The 23,575-nt window shown below is 36.7% G+C and overlaps 1 protein-coding gene across 1 annotated transcript in view; it reads left to right on the forward strand.

The window, feature by feature from the left end:
* The window catches only part of Tnks (tankyrase), a 194,521-nt gene extending 182,403 nt beyond the window's left edge, over nt 1–12,118 (forward strand). The window contains 4 exon segments of the mRNA XM_047547891.1: nt 579–684; nt 1,225–1,411; nt 4,359–4,515; nt 10,300–12,118. Coding sequence (XP_047403847.1) covers nt 579–684; nt 1,225–1,411; nt 4,359–4,515; nt 10,300–10,386 — 537 coding nt within the window. The 3' untranslated portion in view covers nt 10,387–12,118.
* Nucleotides 12,119–23,575: the final 11,457 nt, after the last annotated feature.

Raw genomic sequence — 23,575 nt, forward strand, 5'->3', positions numbered from 1 at the left:
TAATGGATCTGTGGAAATTATATACTGGTAAATGTTATAATTACCCAGGGAATTTTTTTTAGAAACATGAATTTACAGGCCCCCATCTTATAAAATTCATTAAGCCTAGGCAGAAGCTTAAAAATAACCTTTTGAAGCAAGAACCTATTCTGGTATGGAATAATTAAAAACTTGTAACTAAAAGTTTGTCACTAAAAGCTAATGCATTAACAGAATTCCAGTGTCAAAGCAACTTGTTTGTTTGTAGTACCATGGATTGAACCCAGGAATGCTCTACCTATGAGCTGTATTACATTCCTAGCCATTTTTATTTTTTGAGTCAGGATCTCACTAAGTTGCAGGGGCTGGCCTCAAACTCTATCCTCCTGCCTCAGCCTCCTGATAGCTGGGCTTACAGGCATGCACCACCACACCTGGCAACTTTATCTTTTTTATATAATGTCTTAAACAAATAGGTCCAAAACATTTTTGACACTCTCTCACCACCCTCCCCCCGCTAAAAGAAATAATAGTTTTCATTTTAGATCATAGACTTTAATTTTTCTAATACTTAGCTTCTTTGTTCTTCATCCATAAAGATTCAAAAGGTTGTCAACAAGAAGTTGAGGGAACGATTCTGTCACAGACAAAAAGAAGTATCTGAAGAGAATCACAACCATCACAATGAGCGCATGCTATTTCATGGTGAGTAGCATACAGTTGTTGTAGACATCTCTCTGCGCTTTTGCAAAATTAATAAAGTGAGAAAGTTACATGATTGAATATATTGCAATTGAGTTAAAATTGCTTGTTTTTGGTTTTTTTTTCCCCTACAAATAATTGTTGTACTGACTTTCATATGCATGTTAATACAGACTTTCCAAGGCATATGCAATGAAAATAATTTGCCAGATTATTTCAGAACTTCAGTTGCAAGTTGAGCCACCTAATTATTTTTTTATACTTTATCAAATGCAAGCCTTCACGTAAAATAGTCTGTTTTCAAAGCCATGTTGCACTTTGCTATCTAAAAACCTCATACCATTTACATCCATATTGTATTTTTTCTTAACAAACACTGTGGGTCACTGATATGATTCTAGTACAATACAATAACTTATGTATAATAGACCAAAATAAACTTTTTCATTTGTATGTTGTTTCTTAATATTAATCTGCTCAGTTCAGTTAATTAAGATTCCAAAAACTGCTCAAAAACTAATATTTCTGTTTTTATATTTTTAGGTTCTCCTTTCATTAATGCCATTATTCATAAAGGCTTTGATGAGCGTCATGCATATATAGGAGGAATGTTTGGAGCTGGGATTTATTTTGCTGAGAACTCCTCAAAAAGCAACCAGTATGTTTATGGGATTGGAGGAGGAACAGGCTGCCCCACACACAAAGACAGGTCATGTTATATATGTCATAGGTGAGCATCCTACCTTCAGTGTAATGGTAGCCACCCTCAACTAACCTGATTAGTTTGGGGGGCTTTGCAAAAGTCGCAGGTTATCTTAAGTCTCACTTCTAATAATGAAAGACTTAGTGGTGAAGTAAGAACAGCTGACTACCCTAATAGGAGCAATGATGGCAAAACTGAGACCAAGTAAAAACCAGATATGTGTACACCAACCATGGATTATAATGAACCTCCCTGCATCTGGGCTTTTCTCCCTGGTGTTCACGTGCCTTTCTTCATAATCAAAATAAGACTGAAAATGACTTCTACAGAACAAAGACACTCTAGCTCTCATCACATTTGAACTAAGACAACTTCTATAAACAAGGAGGCTCTTTAATTTGCTTCTGAGTTTGCTAGTGAATTGTTCACATTAGGACAGGATATATATAATTAACCTTGAAAAATTCAACTTTAAAATATCAACTTTGCAATTAGTGGCATTCAAATGAACATCAGAATTTTAAATAGGATTTTAAAATTCAGAAGTTGGAGAGAATAATAATATACATTCTCTGATAAACAAAATACCAAAGAATTATATTTTACAAGGATCAGAATTTAATACATTAAACTAATCAGATTTATCTTCCCAGTCAGCTTCATAAGAAATCTTTGGATTCAGCTAAGACCTTAAAAAAAAGAGTCTTGAAATTTCTTATAGCAATTGGCCTTAAAAAATTTCCCGTCATCAGCACTTGTAAGATGGATGCCATATGGTCAGATTTCTTTTGTTAAGGACACACAAATTACTAAGGATATATAGCATACAAAAGCTAGATTGCTTCAAACATAACTCCCGTGGAGACAAAAAACCTAAACAAGCAATCAAAATCAACCTAGCCAGTCAGCACACTCCTGCACTCTGAGTGACTCAGGAAGATCCCAAGTTTGAGGTCAACTTCAACAACTTAGTGAGACCCTCTATCAAAATAAAAATTCAAAAGGGGGCTGGAGTCGTGGCTCAGTGGTAGAGCACTTGCCTGGCATGTGTGAGGCCCTGGGTTTGATCCACAGCACTGCATATAAATAAAATAAAAGATCCATTGACAACTAAAAAATAAGAAATAATAATCATTATTAAAAAGAATTCAAAAGGATTGAGGATATAGCCCAGTGGTAAAGCCACCCTGGGTTCAGTCTCAGTACCAAAAAAAAAAAAGTGAACCTAGATAAGGACTAGCAGTCATTCTTTTAAATTAGACACACAAGTTTATGTCTTAGCCAGCGTTTCCTCAAAAACAGAGCCTGAGGGCTGGGGAGTTAGCTTAGCTGGTAGAGTGCTTGCCTTGCAAGCACAAGGCCCTGAGTTCGATCCCCAGCACTGCAAAAAAAAAAAAAAAAAAAAAGAAAACAGCCTGAAACCAGAGCACATAACTAGTACTTCTTTGGCAAGTGCAGTCCCAAGTAACCAGGATTGAGGGCACAAATCCTGAGACAGGTAGAAAAAGAGGTAGAGAAAACTATGATGTGTATCTGAAAACTAGCTCACCATGATTTCTTAACAAGTGCTCTTGCTTGCTCAGCCCTTGGGACATCTTCAGAGAACCTGTATGAGCTACATTCTCTATTTCAGAATAGTAGTATATCAGTAGGGGTGAATTTACTGGCTCCTGTCTTGCATTGACCAATATTTGTCCCCAGGGCATTGGTACCCCGACATTTTTGACTGCTGCATAATGTACTGCAGTCTACAAGGCAAGCCAAGTGAGCAGACATGAGCCATGCAGTCTCATGGGCTGACTGGGCAGGTTATGCATTTTCACCAGCCAACAGTAAAGTTTTGGGGCAGGAAGCAGAAAGCTTCCCGTTTGGTCAAAAGTTGTGTTCCCCAACCAACAAGTGAGGAATGCTCAGAACCTAATGACAACACACCACTGCCATTATATAGAGATAGAACTCAAAAAAACTTCTCTCTAATGTGGAGCAAGACCCATTTCTCTGGGACCTAAAAGAGAATCAGTTGACAGCAAGCCAGCATCCCAGAGAATCATCAGTGGCACCCTACTAAAAAAGCCAGTTCAGGCAGGACTCAGTCATCTTTGTAGATTCAACACAAATTTTAGTTGACTTAGAATCCCCTATCTCTGATTGGTCATAACATAAAGATCATTTGAATAATAACTGTTTACATTTAACAGTGTGACTAATTGTACTTATTAGTTAAAATATTTGTCTCTCAGATTAGGGGTTGAACTTTTCTTTGAAGGGCTAGATAATTATTATTTTAGGCTTTGCAGGTCATTTTTTCCCTGTCATAATGACTCAATCCTGCCCTTGTAATGCAAAAGCAACCATAGACTGTATATAAACAAATGCATGGCTTTGTTCTATAAAATTGGGACTTGCAAAACAGGTGGCAGGCAGGATTTGGTCCATAGGCTATAGTTTATATAATAATATATTTTCTTTATTGTCAACCTTTCGTACTTCTTGTGACACATGCTCCAATTCATTTCACCCAAGTAGTATGATTTCAGCTGTACTTTTAAGCCACATATTTTTGTTAATGATCCATTTTATGATTACAGCATATCTCAGTTTTTACTTTTTTTCCCATAATAAATAAGCTCAATCTTAATTTCAGATGCTATTTCCATTTTCTTGTTTGCTTTACATTCCACCTATCCATTTATGCAAAACTCAGTTTTCTCTAGGCACTCAGTTTTTCCACTAGGTACAACCTCATGCCAGTTGTTTTCTGTGATTTCTAAGCTACACCAAAACTACTTTAAACTATAACTATTAAGCCTGATAATTGTTTATTATAAATCAACACCTCACATCCATTCCTAGACATAAAATTTGAAAGTGACATGCAAGTTAGCTATGCTTTATGTTAAATTTTTGTAAAAAAAAAAAATCAAAACCAACATTTATAGCTTCCTTCAAAGCATTGCTTTCTTTTTTTCCTTAGACAAATGCTTTTCTGTAGAGTGACCCTTGGAAAATCCTTTCTGCAATTCAGCACCATGAAGATGGCTCATGCCCCTCCAGGTCATCACTCAGTTATTGGTAGACCAAGTGTCAATGGGCTGGCGTATGCTGAGTATGTCATCTACAGAGGAGAACAGGTACATAACTCATCAAATAAGCATGACCAAATTACTAAACATGTCAATACAGAAGATGAGACCATATAAGACTTAAGAAAAACTTTTAATGAAGTATACACCTTATTGGTACCACTTATCACTTCTCACTTTAGATATAAAATAAAGATATGATTCTTTGACATTGATTTTGCATCAGTTACCTGTTGGCCAGATAATAGCTTTTATTTAATATGAAAAAGAGTGCAGCTGAGAAAGACTTAGGGTCTCATGAATTAATGTTCTATAGTGCTTGATGACCCAAAAAAGCAGTGGGGAGCTAAGAGCAGCTGCCATTTGATGGGTCTTCTTCAAGGATGTACTTGCCATAGCTGGTTTTATGAGTTGAATCTATAATTCTGATCATGGTACTATGGCTTTCTCAGTCATAAAACTGCATTATATTTAATTCTGTCAACCGCTGGGGGCCCCAAAATAAAATTGGAAAAAAATATTTATGGGAATATATATATTTAATTTAAAACTTTCTAGAGATTTTAAACCTGTCCTTGTCACAATACTGCTAAATGTCTTTCAATGTGTCTGAAAACAAAAATTTTATAATCTTCATTGAATTTCAAATGAGTCCCATAATGCAAAAAAAGAAAATGACTTATAGTATTGCTTATTGCTATTGGGGTTTCTTTGCTAGAGATAAGAAATGCATGCATATATATGCCCACACAAACACATGTGCTTAAATGTAAGCAAAACTGAGCCAGGTCTTGATCTCTTATACCATTCCCAGCTAAAAGGAACAAAGGCTTCTTGAAAAAACTGGTAATTTCAGGACTGAATTAGGTACAAGGTGAACTTCTAATATCTTGTTATGCCAGTGCTCAAAAATAAATAAATAAAACAAAATTATGGGGGCATATCACAAAGACACAGAAGCCAGCTTGAAGGAGCTCCCACTCACCAAACCTGGGACAGTAAAACACCAAAATAAATGCAATGATGAGTCTTTTGGGAAAAAAATAGGAATTCATTATTCTGTTCTAAAAATAAATGGATAAATAAATGAGGGAGGAAGGGAGGCTCTTGATCACAGTAGAATGAATGTTCAAGACAAATGGATAGGGTTGGGGAGATAGCTCAGTCCGTAGAGTGCTTGCCTTGCAAGCACAAGGCCCTGGGTTCGGTCCCCAGCACCACAAAAAAAAAAAAAAAAAAAAAAAGACAAATGGATAGTTGTGGAGGTAGTATTGGAGTTGGAAAAATTACCATTTTAGACCATCATGGTAAGAATCATCAATGACCACTAAATTTAGGTGCTACTTTCAATAAGGAGGATATTTGTATGGTCTTTTTATTACATAGGAGAGGGGAAACACTAATTGCACATTGAAGAAAGAAGACAATGCCTTGACCAGATAATTGAAATTAATATGAGGGACAGATGGGCATATAGCATGTCTCCAGATAGCTGTCCTAAGAAGGACACCAACATCATCTATGCCATATTCTGGCCAAAAATATCTAAATCTAATCAAAATGAATGTTCTTTATTTTTTAAAATGTGAGAAGATTGGATTGTTTTAAATGTCAGTATTCTAAAAGAGTAAGACTGGAAATTTTCCAGATAAATGTGGCTCCTAAAATTTGTTGGTACTAGGAGTGAAAGGACATTATGGAGGTCAGATGATAAAATTGGAATAGGAATAGTAGATGAAAGTATTTTATCAATGTAAAATTATAAATGCTGATACAAAACTCATGTAAGAGAATGATATATATAACTTAAATGTTTCAGGAAAAAAATAGGTGTGTTATATTGTAGCTGGGTGTACATGTATGTATATCTAGATGGAAATGGGAAAAGTGAAAATGATAAAGCAAATGAGATAAATAAATGGATCTGGGTAAAAGTTAAACAGGTGTTTTTGATACCATATTAACTTTTGCAATATAAGTTTGCATTTGTTTCCAGATAAGTTTAGAAAAACAAACAAAAGTGCTGATGATACAGCCCATCTCGGAGGGTGCTTGCCTAGCATGCGGAAGGACAGGGTTTCGAATCCCCAGCACCGCGGGATGGGGGTTGGCGGGGGGACAAGAAAAACAAACAAAAAATAAATTTTCCTTTTTTCTGTTTAAATTGTAAACTCCAGACTTGCAGAGAAGATGCTTTTATATTGATTCAGTAATTATACTTGTAGGAATTTGTATTAGATATAATCAGTGATGGTCCCATACAAAATGGGTATCCATCATTGTCTTATCATAATGAAAAGTTTGACCTAAATACTCAACAAAATAGAAAGGTAAAATTTTAGTGTAATTATATGCCTGTTATTTTAAAAATATATTTGCATAATATTTACTAAACATAAAAGCACACGACATGTAAGAGTAGTTATTGCCTTGTTTTGAGATTATAAGTGACTTCCATTTTCTTACATTTCTAATTATATTGTAAGTTGTCTATAGTAAATATTTCTTTCATCATTTGGTTTGAAAGAAATAATAATACTTAGAAATTAAGTATAAGTAAAGTAAATGCATTTACATTTCCAAAACTTATCATTCAACCATTTCCCAAGTAAAATATGACTCAATAACTTGTTTAAAGTCTGGCAATGTAGCTTAGTGGTAAAGCACCTCTGGATTCAATCCCCAGTAACCAAACCCCCTCCCCCCACACCCCCAAAAAAGCAGTCCTTAGTGTTTGTTTTATTTCAGGGAAGGATACTCATTCGTCCACATCCAAGTATACTTGTCCACATGGATAGTGTTAACTAATTGGATAGTGTCTACTAATTGATAGTTTTTGGTAAACAATTTTTTATCCTTAGTGTTTGACACTTTCGAGAACACACAAATTTTTTTCATAGGATTGATGTATGGAATATTATTTATTATTAGTGGAATAGTTTCCTTAGGATTAAAAAAAAGTTGATAGTTATCTAGGCTATGCTTGAAAATAATGGCTCTGATTATAACATATGTTTGGACTTAAAATATCAGGAGTATTTTTATATGTTTTTATGTTTCACATTTGACATAAAAGAGAGATTCTCTGATCTTGGTTGCTACAGAGAGTTCACCTGCTTTACTGAAATGCTTTGAAAAATGCAGAAAATTTAACCTGGAGAAGAACAGACTATAGAATGACTTTTAGAATGGTTTTCCAGTATACAGAATTATTCAAGAGTGCATGACAATCCCTTCCTTATCACTATGAGAAATAAATAGAGCATCTGAGTTTCAATTTTAGCATTAGGAATTTGGATTAAGGAAAGTGTCCTATATGTGAATTACCCAAAGTGGTTGTTGACTTTCAGGAACTTAAAACAATTCTGTTTTTATAACCAGCATGGACTTAAAGTGACTTGGCAAGAAATAATGTTTTTGAGTCCATCCTAATCCCTTTTAGTCTTGTAGTTTAAGATTTCCTTGCTTTAAATCCCTTTGAACTTTTATGTGATTAATTAGTATCTTAACTGTATACAGAAACAATTCAATAACCTAATTAGTAGAAACAGTAGCCCTTGTGAATAAGATTTTTTTTTTATTGTAAACAAATGGGATACATGTTGTTTCTCTATTTGTACATGGAGTCAAGGCATACCATTTGTGTAATCATAAATTTACATAGGGTAATATTGTTTGATTCATTCTGTTATTTTTTTGTGTGTGTGAATAAGGTTCTTGAAGTAACTGATGCCATTAGAATCTTAGAATCTGCCTAAAATTTACATATGTCAGGGGTCATCTTAAACAGTGAGCTACCAAAATGTATATACCAGCGTTCCTGACTTCTCTGCTTAAGCAACTTACCTACAAGTATAAAGGAGCTATCATACCAAGTATGAGAGATAGTAAACTTCATTGGGGCATAAGAAAGTAGGAACAAGCTTTATACTAATTTTTAACATGTATTATGTGCTTCCCCCTTAGATTCTTTTTTTGACCATTAAACCATCTGATTAACTACTCAGTATTTTCATTTTTCTACTACTATATGAGCTTTGTTACATTCTTTACACTAAACTCTAGAATTAACAGTAAGCATCTGCCCCAGCTTGTTTTGGTACCTAAAAACTAAAATGCCATCTTAAAAGCATTTCAAGAAATAAGCAGTATGCAAATTATAATAAAGGAGAACTACAGACTCTTCATTTATCAAGGCTTCAAATTAGAAAGTTAGGAGATTGTTCATCTTGGTACTCCAATAAATACACTAATTGATGGAAGTTATTGCTGTTTTTAACTTAAACCAGAGCAGACTGAAATTTTGGAAAAGAATATTATGAATGGTAATGACTCTTTACATGTATAAACAGTTACAACTTTTTTAAACTTTTGTTCTTTTTAAAATACTTGCTGAGACTTCTTAGGAGGCAGTATACTATATTGGATTATAATAATGATGGTAGTAACATTAATAGTAATAACAACACATTGAATTCTTTCTACACAAACCTATTCTAAGACCTTTGTATTTAATCCCCATAAAAATCCTACTATTTTACTGATCACATTAATAGATGAGGAAAGCTAAGACATAGATATGTAATCATTTCTACCACCTAAGATTGAATTGTACAGAATTCAAGTGAGGTACTGTGGCACACACCTATAATCCCAGCTACACAGGAGAAAGGATCTTGAGTTCAGGGCCAGATGGAACAACTTGAACATCCCTCTTCATCTTTTAAAAAAAGAGTGAGAGAGAAAGCAAAAATTCAGTAAATCTATCACAAGGGTGTTTTTGCATTTTAAATGTTAAACAGTCCAGGTTTTTCTTGTCCCATGCAAGAAATTTATAAGTCAGCATGCAACAAATTATTTTGGGACCTGAAAATATTTTGTGTACCAAGAAGTATTATTTTTCAGCCACAGAACACTCTAAAATACTCAACCTACTTTTACCCTCATGTTATATTTAGGATCGAAGAATTTTGCATGGTAAACAAACTAAGGGTTTTTTTTTTTTTTTTTTTTTTAATTCCTCCTCTCTTTCCAATAACTGCCTTCATAGTGATTTCTGGTTAAGATTTATAACAGTTTCCTCTGGTCAGCCTTCCTTTTTCTGTTCCCATGAAGAAGTACTTATCCCGTTCCATTCATTGAACTTTTGTTTTACTAACTGCAAAAAAAAAACAAATGGTGGAGGAGGCAAGTCTTAAATCTGAACCATTATCTTTCCTGCAAATGATATCATTAATTGGTTATTTAAAATGATCCCCAAACTGTTGCCTCTAGGTTATTGGTGACTCACCATTTCTCCTCCTAACTCAGAGGGTTGCATCATTTTCGCTGATTAATTTGAACTTAGTTGGGCAGAATTCTTCTTTCACTTAACAAACTTTTGTTGACTGCATACTGGGTGGCAGTACTATGCTGCATGACTGATAATTGTTTTCCTGTTTATGGCACGTGACTCTGTAATAAGGGATGAACAGAATGTAACTCTTGTACAGTTTTCAAAGTAGAATTGGGGGGTTGGAGGTGTGAGCACTTGCCTAGCATGTGCAAGACCCTGGGTTTGATCTCTAGCAACACACACACACACACACACACACACACACACACACATACACACAGCTAGCACAACATCCAGGTTTCTATATTGTAGGATTTATACATTTTATGTATAAACAAGCAGGTGGACCTCCTAGTTGTTCAGACACCTGTAATAGATTTTGCAGCTTCTGGGTCCATGTAGAATATTGTTTAGGATCAGTAGCCTCTGAGCTAAGTAAGGCTTTAATATTGTACCTACCAGAAGACTCAGGTGCTTTTCTTTTTTGCCCTTTCCAGGCATACCCAGAGTATCTTATCACATACCAGATCATGAAGCCAGAAGCTCCTTCACAGACCTCAACAGCTGCAGAGCAGAAGACCTAGTGAATGCCCACTGGTAAAGGCCAAATCAATTCACACCTGGGACTGGATTACAGTGGATTGTTTCCAACAAAAAAAAAAAAAAAAAAAAAAAAAAAAAATCAATATTCTATAAATCCCTGACAGCCTAGAAATAAGCTGTTTGTCTTTTATAAAGCATTGCTATAGTGATGAATATAGTATGAGTAACTGATACATACTCAACTGCTACTGTTCCCTTTGAGGAAATGTTTACAGGGGCGGCCTTTTAACATATCTCAGGCTCATTTCCATTGCAGTTATCCATTTCTAAAGCAAGGTCGCTTTGATCTTTTGGAAATGGAAAAAAGAGGAGACATTACCAATACTGTTTCAAATTTTCACAGTTCACACACTACATTTGCTTTGTTAGATACGGCATGTATATGTAGCAAATATGCACATATGACAGGCTCATTTTTAATTTTGTCCAAACACACATCATTGATGCTGGGGTTTTTTTTTGTTTTGTTTGTTTTTTGGTTACTTCAAAAATGAGCCAGAGTCTTCCTGAGGATATTTTGCACAAAGTCACACTGACTAAAATCATTAACAGTGCAGCCCAAGCTTCTGGCTGAGCAAATTCTGTTTCCACATATTGTTGTTTGGTTTTATATCTGTACTTCTTGATAACATAAATTGAGATGAAAAGGAAAATCATCAAGTTTTAGTTTCCTTTTATGAATTGACCCATCTTACAGGATAGCTCCCAAGTTGAGAGACGTCAAAGCTGGGGACGACTACTTGCTCTTTCCAATACAAACCTGCTACGGGGTTGTTCAGGACAGTGCTAGAAATCCCAGCAGGGCACAGCCAGGGAAAAGTTTGAGGGGATTTTGACTTCAGCTCCCAGGCGAATTAACTAGGGAGGCTGGGAAGGAGGAACAGAATGAAGAACAGCTGGACCATGTGATTCTCTATCATAGCCCAGAAGGACCAACAGGACTCCTCAGAGGATGAATATTCCCTTCACTCAATCTGTACCACCAGAATTGTCGCCCCCAAAATTAGCTGCCTTATTTCCCAAAGTCAATGGAATTATTATACTTCATTAGAGTCCCAAAAATTACTTTATTATCTCTTTAGTTTAGAAAGATCCTATGTAGTAAATAGATGTACACAAATGCAAGAACTTTTTTTTACTCCAGATTTATTTTGAGTGGCATGCCTCAGATAGTTTATAAAGATCCCTGCACTAAATTTTTGAATCATTGCTTCAAACTTCTTAATATATTTAGACAAGGAAAACAAAAATTGAAACCAAAGCCTTTCAGTTATATTTTTAAATGAAGATGGTAGAGAAGTACCATACTGTTTTCTTTGTGAAAGTACTGCTTGTTTTAATCAACAGTTGCCAAGTGCACATTGACACTTACAAAAAATTTTCTCCTACAGTTCTCACACTTGCCCTGTTCACCTTAATTTTCAATATGATATTGCGTGCATTGTTTTATTTACTTGACATGCTGTACATCTACTGAGCTCTGAAGCAAAAGAAGTAAAAACATGGTGGGAAAATAGGAAAAACAGTATGACACAAACTTGCCATTTCAATTTAACGTCCTAAAAATTAATCTGGGTTTGATGTTGTTGTTGTTATTTTAATGCAGGCTGATTAAGCTGTGACCTCCTTTAATCCCCAGAAGTGAAATAAAATGGTTACATGCAAAAATTCTAGAAACAGGTCTTGAAACACACATTTTGCTTTTTTTTTTTTTTTTTTTTTTTTTTTTTTTTTGGCTTGAGTCCATTGCTAGAACTAAGCATCCACAGACTAGTTTAAATTTTGTAGCTGAATCTTGCATGGGTCCTTAAAATTAAATCAAGAATATTAACCTCAGTTGTTGCTTCTATTGAAGTTTCAGTGACCCAAGCTGGGTGTTTGTGTCTTGGCTACATGTTTAATAGCACTAGATGTCCATATAAAGCTTCACAAATTGATACTGAGGGTTTATTTTTGTTTTTCTTCCTTCCCTGCTCTTTTGCTGTGTGTAACAAAGGGTTGAAGAAATTGCCATCTGTGTGGTTTTCAGTAGCTGTGAAGTGTGCATTACTTGCCCCATCCCCTGACATAGTTTTAAATGGTAAACACAGCTGTGATTTTTAGTTACGTAAAGAGTTCATATGATATATATATGGAAAACCTAATAGCTTCATTAAACAGATAAACCACTACCCAACTGTGGTTATATGTTGTGTTGTTTCCATCACACTGACCAGATTAATGGATGTGCCACTTTTAAACTTGAGCCTTACCGTTGGGAAAGTGAACTACAGTTTATTATTTAAACTGTCAGTGTTACATGTCTGGTGTTTTGTGTGCTGAGGAAAGATGCTGTGTAGGAAGGATGTTTGCATTGCCTCTGGTCTTGTAATCGTTCAAGTATGCAGTAGTTCTTGAAAGAATGTTCTTATATTATCTGTTGAAAAGTGTGGGGTTAAGGAAGATATCACAAGAACTAAGACATTTTTTCAGAACTTGAAAACCAAAGGTCATCCTGAGTATGCTCAAAAGTTGGCAAAAATTGATTATATTTGGAATTTCCAGAATAGTGAGAAGAACCTCTGGCATTAAATTAAGCTGAAATATATTTAACTTATTGAGACTGCAATATACAGAAATACTAGTAAGTTTAGGACTTCCCTGAAGTGACCCCTGTTTCTCAAACCAAATGAAAGAGAGAATATGAACATTGACACCAATTTTACTGGACCTGTAAATCAAAGGGGTTCTCTCTAGACCTGATGGTTCCAATTTACCAGGTTTTGGCCAGCTGGATACGTAGACATAAATTAAGTGTGCTAGACACTTTTCTCCTTATACCTGACCTTCACTTTTCCCCAGATTGCTAATCAGGAATTTAAAATAGCTCCAAACATTACCTTTGATCCCACTCAGTGTCTTCCTTTCTTCATCTTAGAAAAAAAATCTAGGTACCTCTGCATTTTCATATCAAACCAGAACTTGCTTAAGACCTCCTGCGCTCTCTGCTCAGAAGATTCTGCCACTTTGTAAACAAATGACAGCATGGAACCCAGAGTTCAATTCTATGCAAAATAACAGCAGTACAACCAAGATTCTTATTTTCCTTTTCCTTTGTGGAGCTTAAAATGTCTAGCTTTTCAAGCAGCATAAGTAGAATATACAATACCAATATATTTTCATGAAACAGCATCCTTGTGTACCTTTGAGCTTGATGTTAGTGATCTTCCCTTGCCCTCAAAATAGCAAAGTACATTAAAATATACAGAGAAATGCCTGAATGTGACAAGCAAAAAAATATAGATTAACATTCTATCATAGTCATTATACAAAAAATAAAATTTTGGTTAACACTAGAAGACAACATTAGAATGCAATAAGTTGTCTAGGTTTTTCTCTTGCAGTATATTTCTCCGTGGCACAAAGGATTGTTGGACATTGCTCCCCCTTCCTTTTTGAACACTTGCACTGTCTGGATTCCTGTAAATGGCCTTGCAAACAGAAATGATGTGTTTTTAATCAACTTTACCCAGTACATCCACATCCTATTAGTGTTAACTATGATAACAGCCTTCTTACTGTGTTTTCTGTCAGCCTAATTATCTTGCATAGAGTTATAGACTTTAGTCATTCAGCTTATATTCAAAACTGACCTTAAAATAGGGCTTCATGTGTCAGAAATTTATTTAAAGGCTGAAATTAATTTTGTTTGATGTCAAATCAATAACAGAAAAGTGAAAGTAATGTTCGAGTTAAGATTTGACACATCTAGCATATGAAAAAGTAATGCATTCAAGAAATACCATCCTAAAAGTGAGGTTTCTTCAAGCAACTTATGCATTCTGCAATGAATAGGCAATTAAATATGTGTTCATAAGAAAGCCTTAACTGTGTCAGAAAATTTTTAACCTTTTATATTCTAATAAATCAGACACTCTAATTGCATTTCTTAGTGTTGAAAAGTGTCCGTGAGTCAGGCATGTCTCAATGTATTTCATACCTGTTAAGCTATTTCATGAGGGTCTATTTCATAAGTAATACTCCCTCACATACAGTGGGGCTGATGTAATCAGTCTATTCCAATTTCTTCACATCTGAAATTCTTCAGCTACCGGACCTTCTGGTTTGGAGAAGAGCTAGAAAGACTTCAAAGCTTGTTAAGTTGGTATATAACAAATTAATATCTTGTAGAATTTGAGTAATATGCAAGTTATTTTTTAATCATTTTAAAATATAAACTATGTTGTATTAAACTGAAAACCTTTAAGAAGCTGAAGATTTTATATACTCTGTAAGACCAAATATTGTTACGCTGTGACCAGCTTTAGTCTTCTGCCTAGAGTTTGGCCTCCTATGAAATGACACACTACGAGAAGATGCATTTTGACTCTTCATTCTTTTGCCTTCTCTTTTCAGCTTCACACTTCATATTGCACATCTACCCTACCATCATCCTTTCAATGAGTTTTCTTTCATCCTCCAGAATTCTGATTATTTTTTATCTGTCTACCCTTTTCCATGACAGTCCTGAATACCCTTGGTTGATTCAGAGCTTTGCAGAGAATTGCATTTAAATATTAGTAGTTGGATGTCCCTCATACATCCTCTCACCTTTCCCAAAGTTCTGGATGAAAAGCTAGAAAATCCCTCAGTGAAATTAAGTTAGTAGCCTAGACCCAGGAGGTGACCCTGAGCATACAACCATTGTGTTTATTACACAGAACACTTAAACTCTTCATGTGCATATAATACCTGCTTCTGCTCCCATTGTTTTAAGCTTATCTTTGTGGTTGTAATATTTGTCTATGTCACCTACAAAACTAAAAAGGTACTTTGATCAACAAGGTTTCTCAAAAACATTTACAAAACCAGCTTTGAGGAAATCTAGAATGTTTCCTGGCAGCAGCATTTGGAGTAGTAATTGTATTTCTCATTGTGATGTTAGTCTGTGTAAATAACCAATGTAGTGACCCTTTGGTTTGTTATTGGTGTTGTTTTTATTTTTAGTCTGTGACCCACCAATGGCAGGGGGTTCCAACCCTTGCCCCCTTCTTTTCTACATTTGTCTATTTGTAGGATTGCCAGATAAAACTCAAGATGCCCACTTAAATTTGAATTTCAGACAGTTTTTTAACTTAAGTATGTTTCATGCAAAATTTGGCATATCCTTATCATAAAAAAACTATTCAATATTTATGTGAAATTCAAATGCAATTGAGCACCTGGGTTTTGTCTTTGTTTTTCTAAATCTGGCAACTCTACCCATTTGGTCATGGAAAACCACTTACAGCATGTAAATTCTTCTAGTCTTCATTATTGTTTGCCTGGAATAGAAGACCTTTTTTCTCTCACCCTCTATTTATTTCCAAAAGAGGGCATCAAGGAACTTTGCCTGCCTCCATGGTGGGTTTCTATTTAAAACATCTTTGTGATCATATTTAACCTGTAATTGTGCTTTGGCTTAACGTCTTACAGTACTTGTAATTGATTAATATTCAATAAAAACATTTGTAAAGTATACTGTGTGTGGATAACAGCTGTTAAATGTTTTCCTTTCATTTCAGCTTGACCATCCCCACACAATGACCTGAAACAATCAGAATTCACATAACAACACTCCTGTCTTCCTAGTGAGGACTAGGTTAGAGGTGCCTTATCCCACCTTAGCCCATGTGGGAGTTACAGAAGTATAGCAATGTCAAAAGAAACATGGCTTCCTTTGAGAAATATACAAAGTCTGTGGACCAGAGTCAGAGGTCATACCAGTTCCAAAAGCAGCTCACAGAACCTCCTGGCTGAACTGCTCAGAGGCTCACTCTGTCCACCTCTCATATTGGAGGAGAGGGAAGGGGAAGAAAACCAATTTATGGGATGGTAAACATTAAAGGCCTAACAGTGCTTGGTATACAGGACAGGGGACATTTTACCATTTCTTCCCATCTATTTCTCCATACTTGACGATCCATTAGGTAGCAAACTTGAAGCTAGAATTCTTTACCAGAGGGATTGTCAGAGTCACAAGGAGGCTCAAAAATTAATACTTGGAATCCCTATGGTAGCCCTGCAAATAACAATAGCTGTCAATGAGCCAGGTTTATTTTCTTTTTTTTTTTCCCTAAGCCACATCCTCAGTCCATTTTTTATGTTTTTATTTTGAGACAGCGTCTTGCTAAGTCCTTAGGACCTCTCTGATTTACTGAGGCTGATCTTGAACTTGCAATCCTCCTGCCTCAGCCCCCCAAGTTACTGAGATTATAGGTGTGCGGCACTGTGCCCAGTGAGCCAGGTGTCTTGTATACTTTGTCATTGTATACAATCTCAACCCTACAGGATTATAAAAACTGAAACTAGAAGTGGTAAAAATAATTCATATCTCAGAACACTTTCCTCTGTAAGACTTAGCATTGTTACTATGCAGCAATCTTGGACTATGTATGGAGTCTCAGTGTGTCAGTAGGAATGAAAACAAAGAGTTGATGCCATTACATGATTTTGTGTCACCAGTGTCTCATGAGATCAGATTCTAAATGCCTTTAGACTCAGGTGCCCTGCTTTGTTTATTCTGTCAGAAAACAATGTCTGAACTGTGCACAGATAGCAAGTGGATTATAAAATAACAGCTTAGAATTTCAACAACTTGGTTTGCTTTATGATACAGAAATATCTCTGTATAGCTTGAACCATTATGGGTAGGTGACTTAGCTGAAGAGCAGAGGCAGAAACCTACAAATTACTTGTTGGACTGGATTTATTTTCTAAAGGAAATTATTTGCAAGAAAAGTAAATCCTATTAATATAAAGTGGCGGGTGTTTCTTAGGCAGCAAATTTTAAAGAACTTTGCCCTACAGCGCTTGGGTAGGCTTGTGAAAGATCTCAGATTAGAGGCAGCATGCCATATTTATAGCACTTACAAATCTTTATCTTTTGGTGTGGTTCACTCTTCCTCGTTTTATTATCATAAGACAATTCAAAAGACCTCCATGCTGTGGGACACGGTGGCACATGCCTGTAATCCCAGAGTCTCGGGAGGCTGAGGTAGAAGGATCAAGAGTTCAAAGCCATCCTCAGCAAAAGTGAGGCACTAAGCAACTCAGTGAGACCCTGTCTCTAAATAAAATACAAAATAGGGCTGGGGATGTGGCTCCACACTCAAGTGTTTCTAAATTCAATCCCTGGTACCTCCCTGCAAAAAAAAGACCTCCATGCTAAAAGAGCACTTGATTCTATATTAGAAATAATTGGAAATAATAAAAGAGATCATCTGTCCCCATCAGATTAGGACCTCACTGCCAGGGTTTCTGGTTGACATCTGCTCCGAAGGCCTGGACATAGAAAAGTAAAGTAGAAGAGAGAGGGGAATATGTCTTCAGTTTACCCAATTTCCACTTGTCCTATAGTGCTAATAAAACTGCTTCAAATATGGTAATAGGTAACATGTTAATTTTGTTAATAGGATTCTTTACATTTCCTGTCTAAGGACTTATTTATGAAGCGAATCTATTTACTCTCATAATTCTGCTTACAAGTCAGAAGTAATACAAAGCGTATAGAGTAACCATGGATTGAATCATTTGAGGGCATGGAGAGACAAGTTGTCAGGAAACCAGTGTCTGCCACATACCACTAGGTTGCTTCATAACTCCAAGAAAATTGTGACTGCTATATGCTGCTGCTTTTCCATCTGCTAAACAGGAATAATATCTGCCAAATAGTTTGGAGGATGTCAGAGTTATATAGGTCAAATGCTTTTGAGTGCTAGGAGAACATGGAAGTAGCACAATGAGTTTAGGTGACTAGAGAAGTCTGTTAGTGGAACTATTGGGATTAAATAAGACCTCCAGTCTTGTTAGCCATAGAACCGTGGGCAGTTTCTTTACCCTCCTTGTGCCTGTTTTCTCATCTTTAAAAATGAGTGCACTTATTACTACGTTTCGCAGTTTCTGTGATAATTAATGGACTCATTTTATAGTTTTTTTGGTTTTTTTTGTTTTTTTTTTTAATTAAAAAAAAAAAAAAACTGACTTCACTCACTCTCCTTCCCACTCCTCAAGAGAAAGCACATCATTGGTCAGAAAAGGGGATTAGAAGGCAGAAAATCTGCATAATTGGCTTAGACCCAGTAAAGAGTTTTCTGCTGGATTGAAGCCCAGTGTACTGCAGAGTGGAAACAGAAGTCCAAAATCAGGTCTAAGGGTTTTAGTTGCTCCCTACAGATAGTTTTACAGGAATTTGCTATTGGAACATCATCTAGTGTCGATGAGCATGGTACAATGCCTACACCCAAATACCCAGAAAGAAAAACCTAAAACAAGATCAGGCTCAGACTTCAGAAGACTACCACAGACCCAAGGCAAATGTAGGGGAAGGAGTTGAGAAAGGAGGCATCTCACATTCAGTAACATCTAGGATTTCAAGAAGCAAACTATCCAAAATGTGATGAAAGTAACCTATCACACCTTTGATAAAGGGAAGACTCACCTGGTCAAACATTTTCTAAAATGTGAGCAAGAAAACAGCAGAAAAGAAGAAACAGATATGAGGTATCCTAGACCTGGCAGAATAGTAAGAAGCTTAGTTGCTGGCTTGAATCTGATTCCATTATCACCATCTAATAGCATTCCCTCATGGTGATAACCAGGAGTGAGAGAAAGGCAGATTAGGCAATCATTGTTTTAATTGAACTCTTCCAAATTAGTTAATCATGACGAATCTTATTTTTATCATCAGTTATTTTTTAGCTGTGTGTCTCTGACTTGTCTCTCTGATCAAATGGCTCTTTTTTTTTTTTTTTTTTTTTTTTTTTTATGACTGGGACCATTGGATCCCTAATATAACCTTACACAGTGCCCTGAACATTGGTTCTATTTCCAAATTTCACTTGAGTAGACTACCATACTGGCAGATCTATCTTAATAAAGGGTGTTTAGATGAGTCCTGGTAAATCACCCTAAGATGGTCACATATTATAGGATGAAGATGTAAATGGAAAATAACATTGCACAGGTTAAGAATTAAAATTGGTCTTTAGAGATAATCTAGTCTACCTGCATTCTTTTATTTATGAACATAAGAAAAAGAATGTGAACATGAGTAGTAAGAGGAGTATCTATGGAGATGGTATGTCTGGGAAAGGACAAGAGGAACTCTGCTTGGTCCTGGAAATATTTTATATCTTGTTCTGGATAATGGCTACAGTACATAGGTGTATACATAGATAAAAATTCATTGAGCTGTATATTTAAGATTTGTACAATGAAAGTTATACCTCAATTTTTTAAAAAAGGGGTCTAAAAAGTTGATTGGAATCTGCAAATGTGTGGGTGGAACTTGACAACTTTGACCTAAGTGGGCTACTCATGGGAAAGCACCTTCTGTTGATGTATTTTGGTAATATATTTGGGCAAGTTGTTTTATGCATACTGACAAACTGATTACAAAGTTTATATAGAAAGGGAAAAGACCCGGATTATCCAACATAATGCTAAAGAACAAAGTTGGAGGACTGACACTACCCAATTCCAATGTTTATTGAAAAGCCATGGTAATCAAGACGGTATGGTACTGGTGAAGGAATAGTCAATCAGATGAGAGGTAACAGAGAAGAAAGCCCAGAAGCAAATCTACATAATCGACTGATCTTTGACCAAAGAGCAGAGGCAATACAGGGGACTGAAGATACTCTTTTTAACAAATGGTGCTGCAGTGACTAGACATCCACAGGCCAAAACAATGAATCTAGTGATAGACTTTATACACCTTACTGAAATTAAAACGATGGCAAAGCAAACTTCTGGAAGATAACTGAGAAACTACGATGACCTTGGCTATGGCCATCCCTTTTCTTTAAGCTAAAACACCAAAGGCATGTCCAAGAAAGAATTAAACTTTGTTAAAATTTAGAACTTTTACTGTGTGAACAACATTGTCAAGTGAATGAGAAGACAAGCCACAGATTGGAAAAAAATCTTTGCAAAAGTTACATCTGTTAAATGACTAATCCAAAATAGACAGAAAACTTATAAAACTCAACAAGAAGGAAACGAACAACCTGAGAAAAAATAGACAAAAGGATCTACTAGACAACACTTTAAAGATATACAGATGGCCAATAATCATATGAAAACTTGTTCAGCATCATGTATCATCAGGGAAATACAAACTCAAACTATGAAGTATATGGAGGCAGAAGTTCAGAGGGGTGAGTAAATACAGCACAGAATTTTTAGGGCAGTGAAATTACTCTGTGTGATACAGTGGGTACATATTTTTTAAACATTTGTCAAAACCCATAGGAAGTACAGCAAGAGTGATCCCTGATATGAACTGTGGACATTGGGCAATGATAATGTCTTCTTGCAGTTTCATCAACTGTAACAAATGTGCTACTGTAGTGGGGAATAGTGATTGGTGGGAAGGAGAGAGGCATATGGGAATTTTCTGTACTTCCTGCTCAATTTTGCTGTATGCTGTAAAAAAATTGTGTGGTTTTTTTTTTTTTTTTAGACACAAAGGATAGAAAAGGCCATGCTTGTGCAGCTGTGAAGAACCCTCTTTAACCATCTAGTAAAAGCCCAGGCTTCATTCTGATGCACAGTGTAGCTCAGGTGCTCATCTCTGAACATTGCTCTGTGGCTAAGTGGGTGGAATTTTGCTATTTAATTTAGGCCTGAACCACAGGCCTAAATTGGGGTAGAGTCAAGTTCCCCGAGGCATATGGAAGAATGGATATATCCATGAATCAAAATGGGGTGCTGTTATTGAAAGATGAGAATTGATATTTGCTAAGCAGCAGAAACAGCAAGGGAACATTATGATGAGTGACCCCTCAAGGTCAAGTTCACTGAACTTTCATAAGACAGTGAGTGGGGAGCCAGTTTCCTACTTACTGCTTTGATCAGACAAATGTCTTGCTGTCGCAAGTGACCTGAGCTCCATTTTCAGGTCACCCTGGCTCCTTTTTCTCTGCTGTCACCAGGAGATTCCAGGACACAAGTAGGAACTTAACCAATTCCAAAGGAGAAAGAATATGCCACTTAATGTGTGAATCCTGGGACTGGAAGAATCCTTTGTAGAGGAAACAGCTGTGAAACCCTCAATATCAAATGTGGTAGCTTTCTCTAAAGTTCTCTCCTCCAGGAGGTACTTGGGGAAATTGACCACTTTGCCTGTTTCTAATCTCTCTGCCTGTCCTTCTGTCTCCTCACTACCAACCCTCCCATGAAAGAGGAGCTGCTGGCCCAGATGCCCAGAAAGGAGGACATTCATTGGCTCATTGGACTACTTTTTTTCCATCAAGTGAGGTTCCTGTACCTCAAGATTAGCATGTTTCTGTTTCTCCTGCTATAGTAGGAGAAGCTACAGAAGGTACCTTCTCCCCTCCCCAACCCCTTCCCCAACTAGGAAGGTGTGGGATCTTTGTCTTTTGGGATAGGAAGTTAAGAGGGCTAAGCTGGGTAATCCAACTCTGTTCTTATTAAAAAAAAAAAAAAAAAAGTCCATTCTGATAAATGCCCATTTGATATAAGGTGCTCATTTTTAACACTTTCAGAATGAATATTTCAATATGAAACTCCCCACCTTTGTAGAACCAGGTCCATCTCTTCAAAGAACCAAATTTTAGCAGGGGCTCAAGGAGATGTGTCTATCTTACCCAGAGACCCTGAATAGCTCCCCTGTATTAGTGATGGAGGATTCCAATACACATTTTTCTAGCTGTTTGCTCTTCATGTCCTGCACTTGGTTGGTGTCTGTCACCATACAAAAGAAAGATACCTAGAGTGGATACAGATAGAAGGATGCATAAGAGAGACTTGAGGTGAGCTCTGCAGGAGTAGGGGGTCTGAAACTAGTATGTACTTTGAACCCTTCTTGCCTCCAGTTCCTCCTTACACTGCTTTTGCAGCCCTTCTACATTTCTTTATCTAGGAATAGATTTGTCCGGTAATGTTTCTGGACAGATAAAGCAGGTACACAATAAGCAACAGTATGCATGATTGCTGGGAGCTGTGATTCAAACCCTGGCTCCACCAAGCACTTGTGATCTCGACCAGTTAATCCTCCTGTGCCTCACTGCCCTCATCTATAAAAGAGTTTGTACTGGGACCCAAATCTTATTAGGGATGTAGATTAGGATTATCTTGTGGACTTACTCCAGGGAAGTGATAGTGGCTGCCTGGAATTCTCTGTTGAGCTTCAGTGAATATCTGAGCATCCACAGGAAATATTACCAATAGTTGATTAGTAGTGTCTGTCATGGAAGCAGGAAGACTCAGTAGCAGTGTGGCCACCATATGTGATCCCCTCTAATACAAAGTTAGACCTGAATCCTGCTGCTGCCCTCAATTTGATGTACTTTTGTTGGGTTACAGGAAGAAATGAAGCAAGATCCTTAGTGTCAACATGTAGAGTGCACCCAAATCCATCTGGGAACTTTGAAAGACCTAATCTAACACACCCCAGGGTGCCAAAACCACATTCAAAATTTTAGTTCTTGGATGCAATCTCAGATGACGGATATGTCTATATGAAGGGTGACACTTGCACATTTAGATTTTCTAGATCATTGATGGTGTGAAAATGGCTACAAACATGTTTTGGCTTTCTTTCCAACAAGGGACAGGTCTGTTTCCCTTTATTTGAATCAGAGCAGGCTTAGAACTTTTTAACCTATGTAGAACATAAGAAACATGCTGTGACTTCTGAAATGAAGTCATAAAATAGAGGTAGCTACCACTTTGTCTGCTGGAACACTCTCATTCAATCTGTCCCCTAAGAAACCTCCCTACTACCCCAGGCAGGAGGGGGCACAGATAGGTGCTCAAGTCATCAGTCACAACTGACCTGTCCACTGACTGCCAACACTGACTGCCAGTCATGTGAGTGAGCCACATCAGATGGCCAGCTTAACAGAATCTTTAGGCTGGACCTCCTTGTGCTATCAGCCCCAGTCACTCTGCTCAGGCTGGCTGAGACTGACCCAAGGAGCCATCCTTCATATGCTGTGCTTGGCACACAGTGGATTCTTGGATGAAGCACACTTCTGTCCCTTACCATTCAGTTCTTCCCTCTCTCCACTACTGGAGAAACCAGATTGTTAGACTTTAATATCAGCTTTCTCCTCTCACCTGCCTTGAATTGTGTTCAGGAGAGGGAAATGTGCTCACCAGCCAGTCTCAAGTGCAGATGCTACT

Source organism: Sciurus carolinensis, chromosome 4 (genome assembly GCF_902686445.1).
Source record: "Sciurus carolinensis chromosome 4, mSciCar1.2, whole genome shotgun sequence".
Classification (NCBI taxonomy): Eukaryota; Metazoa; Chordata; class Mammalia; order Rodentia; family Sciuridae; genus Sciurus; species Sciurus carolinensis.